At 41.7% G+C, this 11,030-nt stretch overlaps 2 protein-coding genes across 2 annotated transcripts; one reads left to right on the top strand and one right to left on the bottom strand.

The window, feature by feature from the left end:
* The first annotated feature begins 199 nt into the window (after window positions 1–199).
* gpr75 (G protein-coupled receptor 75) lies at window positions 200–3,429 on the top strand. The gene is made up of 2 exons (XM_078273233.1): window positions 200–473; window positions 803–3,429. Exon 2 carries the CDS (start codon window positions 934–936, stop codon window positions 2,575–2,577), a length of 1,644 nt encoding a protein of 547 aa, XP_078129359.1. The 5' UTR covers window positions 200–473; window positions 803–933; the 3' UTR covers window positions 2,578–3,429.
* Window positions 3,430–3,456: 27 nt separating this feature from the next.
* On the bottom strand, window positions 3,457–10,287 carry erlec1 (endoplasmic reticulum lectin 1). The gene is made up of 14 exons (XM_078273234.1): window positions 9,946–10,287; window positions 9,684–9,788; window positions 8,942–9,022; window positions 8,668–8,745; window positions 8,514–8,577; window positions 8,355–8,401; window positions 8,028–8,251; window positions 7,734–7,875; window positions 6,763–6,924; window positions 6,607–6,666; window positions 6,048–6,172; window positions 5,875–5,952; window positions 5,660–5,735; window positions 3,457–5,145 (listed from the first exon to the last, which is right to left on the bottom strand). The coding sequence occupies exons 1-14, from the start codon at window positions 10,081–10,083 to the stop codon at window positions 5,074–5,076; spliced, it is 1,452 nt and encodes a 483-aa protein (XP_078129360.1). The 5' UTR covers window positions 10,084–10,287; the 3' UTR covers window positions 3,457–5,073.
* Between the last annotated feature and the right edge of the window lie 743 nt (window positions 10,288–11,030).

Below are 11,030 nucleotides of genomic sequence, written 5' to 3'. Positions count from 1 at the left end.
TCTCTGACTGTCACATCTTGTAGTAAAACTAGAAAAACGGCATTTCTCACTGTTAAATTATTATAAATAGGGAGAAGTGAGGTGAGTTTTTACAGATGGACTACTTGAATGCAGTGGTTATGCTCATCATGCCCAGATACGTAGGCAGTGACTTCATACTCATTTTTCAGTGCACGTCCAGTGGCCGTCGCTCCTGTACGTTATAACTTACGTAGGAATGGATATATCGCCAAGAAAACGAATATGCTACCGTCTATTTGCGATGTATACGCGTTAAACATTAATACAGACATGTAAGAAAACGGATTTTATGTCAGTGTTTGTCAATGGACTGCTCTGCTTTGGGTGATTTGCTGTTGAAATTACGTGTTGTTTTTTTTCCTTAGCCGCGGTGCGTTCACTTACTAAATATTGCTTTTAAAATCAAGATGGGCTTTATCAAATGATGATGGAAGCACGATCGATTACAGATGGTAAGTTATATTTTCTCATCGTATAGATTATCCAAGCCATTTAAATGCTTGAAATCTAGATACATAAGTAATCAGTGATGTTACACATATTTTCTCCGGATTTCAGCAGACGCTGTGTTTGTGTAGGGGGAGAGGGGGGAGTAAGGTATAATTGGCCAAATGCAGTGGTGCATAGTCATAGCCTATCTTGTGTCTAACATGTAGTGCATCACAGCGTCTTATTAAAATGTACCTATTTACACTCAGTGCTAAGTTAACTATGCATTGCATATTAAATGTGATCTACTGCACAGTATAATAGCTAATATATGTCTTTGTATCCTTTGTAGCACTCTACCAAGGTGGCAGCAATGGCGCAAGCAACATATACTGTGATCGTCATGTAGCCTACTCCTTCCGTGTAGAGGAATAATGCTGAAATTGATGACTCTGGGCTCCTTATTAAATTGTTAATAATACAATGAACACCACTGTTACACCATCAGACCTGGTGGATATGCCAAGACAGCAGAACTTCAATGGCACCGTGGGCACACAGACCCCGTCAGGGTGGGCCATGATCCACAATGCTACATTAACCTTTTGCTCTCTCCTCCTCATCTTCATCTTTTGCCTGGGCTCTTATGGCAACCTTGTGGTGTTCCTGTCCTTTTTTGACCCAGTGTTTCGCAAGTTCCGCACCAACTTTGACTTCATGATCCTTAACCTTTCCTTCTGTGACTTGTTCATTTGCTGTGTAACTGCTCCCATGTTTGCACTGGTGCTCTTCCTGGATGCAGGTGGAGGGGATGGCGTGTCAAAGAGTTTCTGCTTCGCCTTCCACTTGACCAGCTCAGCCTTCATCATCATGTCCCTGGAGACGGTAGCTGTCATTGCTTTGCACAGACTGCGCATGGTTTTGGGGCAGCAGCCCAACCGCACTGCCTCCTTTCCCTGCACGCTGGCCCTCACTGCCCTGCTGTGGACATCCAGTTTCACCATGGCTGCCCTCCTTACCATGCGAGCTTACCCACGTAGAGATGGACCCTGCTTGCCCCACTTTGGCCTGGGAGGTGGACAAGCCAGGGTTGTGTTGTATGTCTACCTGGCAGACTTTGCCTTTTGTGTAGCTGTGGTGTCAGTGTCCTATCTGATGATTGCTCAGACACTGAGGAAGAATGCACAAGTGAGGAAATGTCCCATCATCACTGTAGATGCCACATGCCCTCCACCCCCACCTCCTCTCATTGCAGCAGGCTTTGAGAGCATGCAGTGTGCTGTTCAAGGCCCCTCTCTCTACCGTAACCAGACTTACAATAAACTGCAGAACGTTCAGACACACTCTTATGTCAACAAGACCAGCCAGCCTCTGGTTCCAGGGGCTGCCCAAGGAGCCACCTGCTGTCAGCTGGTGTCTACAGTCAACCTGGCCACAGCCAAAGACTCCAAGGCAGTTGTCACCTGTGTAGTTATAGTGTTCTCTGTGCTGCTTTGCTGCTTGCCGTTGGGAGTTTCACTGGCACAGGATGTTTTGTCACCAGACAGTAACTTTGCACATTACCAGTTTGAACTGTGTGGCTTTGTGCTCATTTTTCTCAAGTCAGGCATCAATCCCTTTGTGTACTCACGCAACAGTGCAGGCCTCCGCCGCCGTGTGCTATGCTGTATTCAGTGGGCGGCACTGGGTTTTCTCTGTTGCCAGCAAAAGACTCGACTACATGCGATGGGGAAGGGCAACTTGGAAGTCAATCGCAATAAATCCTCCCATCACGAGACCAACTCAGCCTATGTGCTGTCACCCAAGCCACAGAGGAGGCTGGTAGACCAGGCTTGCGGGCCCAGTCACTCCAGAGATTGTGCTGGTAGTCCAAGGGCCACAGGTGTGCGCAAACATCGCCCCCCCAGTACCTCCACACCCATCAACACCCGCATTGAGCCCTACTACAGTATATACAACAGCAGTCCCTCTGCAGGGCCCAGCTCCCCCACCAGCCTGCAACCTGTCAGCTCTCAGACATTTGCCTTTGCCAAGTCTTATGTAGCCATGCACTACCACCCTCACCAAGAAGCACTGCAAGACTTTGAAAGCACCTCAGTGCAACAGATTCCCATTCCCTCGGTCTAATTAAAAAGCTGCTAAACTGAACGTTTTGGACAATCTCACCATGGCTTTAAATCAAATTTGAATCAAAAGAAGAACATGAAAACAGCCCATTTTATGTATCTGGAATCTGTATTTATCTTTTGTTCTCTTCTACAGTGAAAATACATGTTACGTTTTCTTGGGTGGAAAAATTAAAGCATCAGTATCATAAGCCTTACCATGAAACAATTTGTATTGAAAGTGTATGTTCCAAAAAGTTATTTAGTGTTATTGAATTGACTTATTTTTTCTTTTACAGAGACTGCATTTTCACATAAATCTGCCCGTGTTGCGCGGACGCATGCGCCATTATAACCCGATACCCGGTTTTTATTGCAGTCAAAGACTGCAGTTGCTGGACCACTGCTGTTTCCTCTCTGGCTGAAGTTACTGAGCACTGATATAAGCTGCTGTAGTGTCAGGCTGCTATGAAACCCTGCACAGGCCCACACATGGCTGGCGATGGCATGTGGTTGCACTTTGATGAACTTTTGCTTCTTAAGAGAAATGTATTTGTGAACCTAATACACTTTTTAACACAATAAATGTTTGGCAAGTGCACTGTGGATCTGTGCTTACACTTTTCATTGACAGAAAATGAACTGGTAACTATTTTGATAATTGATTGAATTGTTTCTGTCATTTTTCTGGTTCCAACTTTTCAAATGTGAGAATTTGATGCTTTTCTTTGTCATATATTATAGCAAACTTAATATCTTTGGGTTTTACTGTCGGTCAGACAAAAGACATTAGAAGACGTCACCTTGGGTTCTGTAAAATATAATGGTGATTTTTCATATTTTTTAGACAAAAAAATGAATCAAGAAAACAATGGCAGATGAATCAATAATGAAAATAATCGTTAGTTGCAGCCATGGCTTTATTATTGGCAGCCGTGTCAGTGGCTAACGAAATGATCTTATACTGGTTGCCTGACAGCATTTCAGGCCTCATGTCTGCTGGGGTTGAACACCTGTCATTGTGTTGATGTTAAGAATGTGAAAACAACATAGTTGTGTTATCTTAGACCAATAAAGGGATGATAACTCAGTTGGAATCGGCATTTGATGTCTCACAACTAATGCTATATTCTTTTCTTTTGATATGTATCATGTACATGTTTGAACTGCAAATCTGTCTTAGAGAGCATTTCAAATCATCCACACAAGTGTTGACCTGGGACAGTATTCTTCACATTAAATATACAGTGAAGTCGTAGATGAAGCTTTGCAGAGTCTGCTATTTTTTTTTAGAAATACAAATAACTGCAGTGGCTACTGTTCTACACCTCAGTGGTAATTTCATTTCAATTCGTTTACAGGTTCATTTGTTTTCTTTTGGATAAATGTGGAAACAAAGTTTTTTTCTAAAAGGAAAAGATTATACTATAAGCATAGTGTAAGCACCCTCTGGTGGCCTTTAATGTACCATGGCAACTTACTATAATCAATGGAGGATCAATATACTGTGTGAGGGAAATAACAGCCTTATTATTTTACATATGATTTTTATGGTTCAGTCAGATGCCATGTTTAACAAATAAAAACTTAATGAATAACAAGAAAAACTCTAAATTAAAATACTATTTTTGTAGCGGTGATGGCAACTAACTAGACATCCACGTAATTATTGGATTAGACATTTATTGCCACGATGTCCTTATATTTCAGTCAAATGTTTTTTCTCTGTACGGTAATGCAACACTTTTCAATGAGGTTTTATGTTTTAGTTTTATTTGCTGCAAATGCATTGGTTTGTATCCCTGTGATACAGCAGTAATCGGGATCCCAGTGTGCATATTCATAAAACCACAGAATTCCTCTTTCAGGAACCCAAAGACATTCTGTACATCCAACATACCTATAGGACATTTTAATCAACCACTCACTTTTGATTCTATTCCACAGCACTCTCTAATGCATAAATTACACTCTCTCACTCTGTAAATTAACACAACAATAGACATTCTCACTGCTGCAAAACATTTTCACACTTGCTTTTCCCCCCTATATGCAAAACACACACACACACACACACACACACACACACACACACGATGATTACGAAATGAATCCCCTGATTCATCACTCCTTTGCTTGCAATTAATCAACACAAGGGGAAGCATAGATATGGAGTACAGGCAATGAATGCACTGCCTTCTGGAGTGAGGCATTGGAGCCAATTCACTGTTTTCACAAAGTCTGAGCTAGCCTGCTGGATTAGGCTGTGAAGAAGCATTGCCCATTGAACACATCAGGGCGTGAGCTGAGGCTGTGCTCCTAGGCTATGTAAAGTCCAGCCTCAGGATCAAGTTTAACCTTGATTTTGGCTTTTAGTGCAGTGTCATGGGCATCTCTCTTCCTTCACCAAACAGGCTTCTGTTTTATGATAAATGTTCTCTCTCTTCACGTGCACCTCTCTCTGTCGGTCCTCTCTTTGTCCTTCATGCCCCATTGCCGTCATATGATCTTTATTAGTTTAGCTGGAGATTGACAGAAGTCCATGTTCATCAGCAGTGTCAAGAATCCTGCATATAACCGGAGACTCAACCTAGGAAAAAAACAAAAAAAAATGTCAATCAACTCGACTGTGGAGCCAATGATCTGGGCTGACCTCGTGTCTGCACAAAGCCAGTATTATTAGATATTAGAACTAGTCTTCCTCCCTTTCAAGGCAATTCTTGCCATTCATTGTTATATGGTATATAAAACTACTTGATAGACCCACAGACTTGAAAACTGCTTAAGCAACTTCCTTTCGTCATGCCCTCTTTGGGAGCCGAATAAATTCTATACCATATACATTGATAGCATTTTTATGAACCGATAACAGTATTGGAGAAACAAGTATTAAAACAAATAAATAAATAAATACTGGAGAAAATACATTGGATTGTATTAAAATAACATTATAAAACAAAGCAAGTTAGCTTTGCCCAACCACCAACATATTGGATTTTTGTTGGATTTCAGCAGGGGTTAGCACACTAGCTAACTGATACACTGCTACTACGCATGTGTTTCTTTTTCAGTGACTGTGACTTATTGGTAACTAGAGAACCTACCCCAAGGATGTACTGACAAGTCTGAGGCTCCAGCATATAGACAGTGACAGCATGGGGAGACTCTGACTCCTTACACCTGACAGAGAGAAGAGCAATGAGATGAGTGAAATCAACTGGGAAACATCAGGGTGTTGTCTTAACTCGTGTGTTGACTTAGGGCAGTGACACTGAACCGGTGCTACGGTTCCTTCCACGGCCAATGACTGCTCACTCACTTGAGCTTGACAATGACCTGCCTGGGCTTCCCTGTCAGATCACACATATCCCCATGGCCATAAAAGTGGGAAACCAACCTGTCATGGAGCAGAGACAATGATATGATATGAATCAACAATAATCTCAGTTTCATTTGCATTCAGGTTAGGCTTCAAACATATGAATGACCTACTTGACTTTCTGCACTCCATCCTCTTTGAGCTGGTAGGATCGGGCGACGTTCTTCTTGGCCCACTCAGTATGCTCCATGGCGTTCCAGTTCCCGACCACCACCGTGTTCTTTCCTTGCTCTTTATCCTGGGGCACCAAGGGACACTTTATCACTTTTTTATCACTGTACAAGTGCAATCTAATGTACAAAACAATCTCCCATACACAGTTAAAATAAACCACTAACACAATTATACATTTTCTGTCAACTAACTTTTACGTTGGTGGAAGTAGAGATGAAACGATTACTCGATAAATCAATCAAAGCGGAAAATTAATCGCCACCTATTTTGAGAATTGATTAATCATTCAAGTCTTTTATCAAGGAAGGTGGCAAAACTTCCTCAGTTCCAGCTTCTCAACTTGCTACCTTTCTTTGTCGTATGTAATAAAGAAAAATAACAAAAAGTGTGACAGTTTAAACTGATACTAGAAGTACATTTCCTTTTTTGTTTGTTGATATTCCACATTAAACCAGCTTCCACACAGACACACTCACACTAGTGAGGAGGGACCCTTACCTCATGGTACTGATGGACATGCTTTCCGTAACAGAATTCATATTTCCACCACCCGACCCCCTGGAAAACACACATGCACGCACACGCGCAAAAATGATGTCACTGAATGGTTTATTAAACATTGCTCAGGGGCTATATAGATGGAGCATGCCTCACCCCATGCAGACAGTACGAGCCGCTGAGGAACTCCTTGATTAGCTGGTCATCCGTCAAGCGAGAGATGTGAGTGGTGCCGACAGTGACCTGAGACTGCCCTCCGACAGTCATGGGTTTGTGGGTGGAGGTGAAGGCCTCCTCTCTCACTGGTGACGTCTCCTCCTTTAACATGTCAAAAAGGTATAAATCAGCCAGGTAGGGGTGGGAATCACCAGAGGCCTCACGATGCGATATCATCACGATACTTATGTCACGATAGTATTGCGATTTTAAACGTATTGCAATATTCTGCCATATATTTCAATTTATTACCTTTTTATCCGACTTCACATTTTTCCCAATTTCAAATGATGTCCCCAAAAGGAAACTTTGTCCACATTTTTTTTTTTTATCTAAAAAGAGAAAATTTCTCTGTTTGTTCATCTCACTTCAATTTTAAATGGAATAGTAAAGCAGACAGACTGACTGACACATAGGGCTGGGCGATATGGACAAAATCAAATATCACAATATTTTTGACCAAATACCTCGATATCAATACCGCAACGATATTGTTGTGTTGACTATTGGTGCTTTAACAAAATATTTACACAATGAGATTTTTGATAAATATTCATCAGTAATGTGGATAAAATGACTAAGTGGGTAAAGGCAAATAATAGAACAGTTACAACAGTCTGGTAAGTTCATAAAATGACCTAACTTCACTGTAATGCAGCCTTTAAAACCAGGAAAAGACAACACTTATCTCATATCACAATATCGATATAATATCGATATATTGCTCAGCTCTACTGATACATATATAATAAAAGATCGATACTTGGCGTCTGTGTATCAATACAGTATTGCCACAGAAAATATCGCGATACTATGCTGTATCCATTCCACCCCCCCCACCCCACCCCCAGAGCCAGGTGTCGTCGGTACACGCAGTCCCCGTTTTTCCCCGTGTGTCATTTCTGTCTCACCTCTCTGGTCTCGGAGGGGGCGCTGAAAGGTGGTTTAAGCTGCTCCTCTTGCTCCTTGTCCAACTGGGCGAGCCGCAGAGGCCGCAAAGGGGAGCCTGCCAGAGCCTGGCAGAAGATGGCGTTCACCGGGGAGGACTTGAACCTGCAAGGAATATTTGTCAAGTTTAGAAACAGTTTGATTAGGAAAATGCATTTCAGTGGAACCCTGACACGACGGACATACACATACCTCTACTAGCGAAAGGTATTCCTTTGAGCACGATATTTAAATGTAATCATTTCTGACAGATCTACCTGTATTTTGGGTGCGCGCAAAGCAGCGGTGTCAACACCACCACCTCATATTCACAGGTAGTGACCTCAGCGACAGACAAGATCTCATGCTTGGCCTCTGGATGACAGACGTACAGCACAGACGTGGAGCGAGCCTCGTTCTGTTTCAGCACACAAGGCGTCCCATTTCCCATCTCCAGTGAGAAGTAGGGAGTCAGCTGGCCTTCTATATTCTTAGAAGGCACCTGGACACAAGTGGAAAGTGTGAGGGAAACAGAACAGATGCAACAAATGTGAGAATTGACAGCTAGCCTGGCAAATATAGTTGGTTATTGAAGTTATACTTACATCAATTTCAGTTGCTGATTTGACATGTTCTGCCTCTTCAACTTTATCTGAAGACAATAATGATTTACCTTTAGCACAATAAGTAAAAGACTAATATACTAAATAACTCTATTTATATAAAAAATAATATCGTAAAATTACATACACAAATTAACTCACCCGTCTCTGTTGGCTGGCTCTTCTGTGCCATATTCCCCAGGAAGTACTCTTGAACACTAATCTTCTGTGGAAACACACACACACATATACCTTCGCTAAGTGTGGTTCTCATTAATGTCATCTGAAAATGATTTTACCCTCTTAACATACTGACCTGGCCAGTCTCCTTCTCCTCATGATACTGTCTTATATGCTTCCCATGGCATACTTCATATGTCCAGTATGACTCAATCTGCAATGTTGGCAAGCCAAGAGCATGTTTAGAGTTATTTAATTCACCAAACACCCTCAGCAACACAGCAGAATAAATAACTTCAAGTGTTTAGTTATGCTCTGTTAACGTAGCGTGAACTTCATCTGAACACAGTTTCCGCTGAGAGCAGTGGGGAAATTAGATGGAAATAAAAGTGAAACTTGGGAGGTCACACCCTGTAGGAGCAGCTGCTGCGTTTGAATAGTGGCTCCAGCAGTTCACCCGGACTAGGCCCACTGTACTCCTTGTCATCATCCTAAATCAACAAAATACACCAAACAAATGCATTAAGAGTGAGAGAGAGATAAGGCAGCATGGGAAGCTGTGCCAGTGAACACAAGAGCAATAAAAAACAAAAAAATATAGCTTAACATAGATAGGAATTTAACTGCGTTAAATAGACATTACCATCAACAGCGACACTATTCTTCTGGGGCTTACATGTCATATTTGTACAATGTGGTATCTTGCTTCACATCACGCAGACCCTTTTTTTGACAGTCAAACAGCAAAGAAGTTGCAGATATGCATGATGTCAAAAACTACAAAAATATGACACAGTTTGCAGGTAATTTAATGGAAGATATAGGCTTGTCTTATACAATTGAAGATGGTGCACAGACTGCCCATCTCTGCAGTGTATTCCAAGTAGTTCACCTTTCAGAAATGTTAAAAGAATGAAGGAGTAGAGTTGAGTCACACCATCTTTTGTAACATGACATTGATTGTATGCATACTTGAAAAGGATCGAGTATGCGACGTAAAACAGAGAGAAACTGCTTCATAAACAGCCTTGCATTTACCCAGTGGGATGGAGTGATGCTGCCTGATACTTGTGCCATTATGTCTGGAATCTGTTTATAACTATTATCTGTGGAAGCAATAAAAAAAAATAAAAAAAACTGTTCATGGCTTACCTCATCTCCAGATACCAGGGAAGGCAGGAGACATTTATACTTCTCCTTCTCTGTTGTTGTCATGATGACAAAGTCATCTTCCTTGTAAAGTACCCCTGAAGCTGGCTGAAATCCACAGACAAACGTTTGTTAACTCTTACTGTAACGTCGCGTGTGAAGGAAAGAGGAAAAGTACACAGTTGGCAGTAACATCTCCCCCCCCACCCTCTTATAGTAAATGTGTTCCCCTAAAACAACGGTGTTACTAAAGGAAGAGTCATACCAGCGTGAATTCAGCGCCAGGCCAGGTGATTTTGAAAGGGATTTCGTCTGTAAAGGAGGGATACCCCCCTCTGTTTGTTGAGACGCCGCTGCAGACCTCCAACAGCCCCCCGAGAAACACCATCAGCAGCCCAACCATAATCTCTCCTGTCCGGCTGTTGAGCTCTTACAGCCCGCTCCTCATGTAAGATAACAGTCTGCTCACCTCACACTAACAGCGGCCTGAGTGGCGAATTACAAGCTACTTCAAAGTCCGAGGAAGTCTGGTTTTGACCATAGACAGATATGTAAGATATGACTGCAGACGGATGTCAATACGGCACAAAATACAGGAAGTGAACTGTTTGCCACGTCGTGTTCCGCCTATGGTTCCGTCTGTGCGTTGGGCTGAAATAACAGCAGCCCCCTCTGGTGGCGACACCAAGTATTGAAAGAGAGTTTGATTCCTGAAAAGCAAAAAAACAACAAAGTAAACCCATAGACTGTACATTTCAACAGTCTATGATTAAACCCTCTAAGACCAACTTTTTAATTAAACCACAGTTGTAATATAGTAATGTTTTTGTACCACTTTTTCTACCAGTCCTGCCCTACTGCTGGTTCAAGTCAAATATGTGGCAACACAACTTCAAATACCAATGACCAGGATTTTCCATAGGAATCATATATACTGTTCATTTTATATTCACTCTGTATTAATAATGTGTCTTACAATGGAAGTTCAGCTTTACTATGCATGCTATAGGCTATTTCTTGCAATATTTTAAATCTTGGCAACATCACTGACATTTTCAACAGCCAACCTTCACAATAGCCACAAATCATTGCTCAAATCCACATAACCTCATTTTCAATTCCAGTGAAGACCTCCACATGTTCTAAAATACCAAAATATGCCAGTCTAAATGTTGGGGAAATACGTAAAAATGTACAATATACAATTGCAATTACAATATAACTTGTATCAATTACAAGCCAGTGTAAAAATCTGTGTAAAGTCTGAACAGCAGGCCATTCCACATTTTATCAGGCATGAGGGCAAAAGAGATACAACTGCATTTATCTCTTAAATTTTCTAGTAATATG

This window comes from Sander vitreus, chromosome 17 (genome assembly GCF_031162955.1).
Source record: "Sander vitreus isolate 19-12246 chromosome 17, sanVit1, whole genome shotgun sequence".
Lineage (NCBI taxonomy): Eukaryota > Metazoa > Chordata > Actinopteri > Perciformes > Percidae > Sander > Sander vitreus.
The sequence above is the reverse complement of the archived record's forward strand: the minus strand, read 5'-3'. Positions and strand labels throughout refer to the sequence as shown.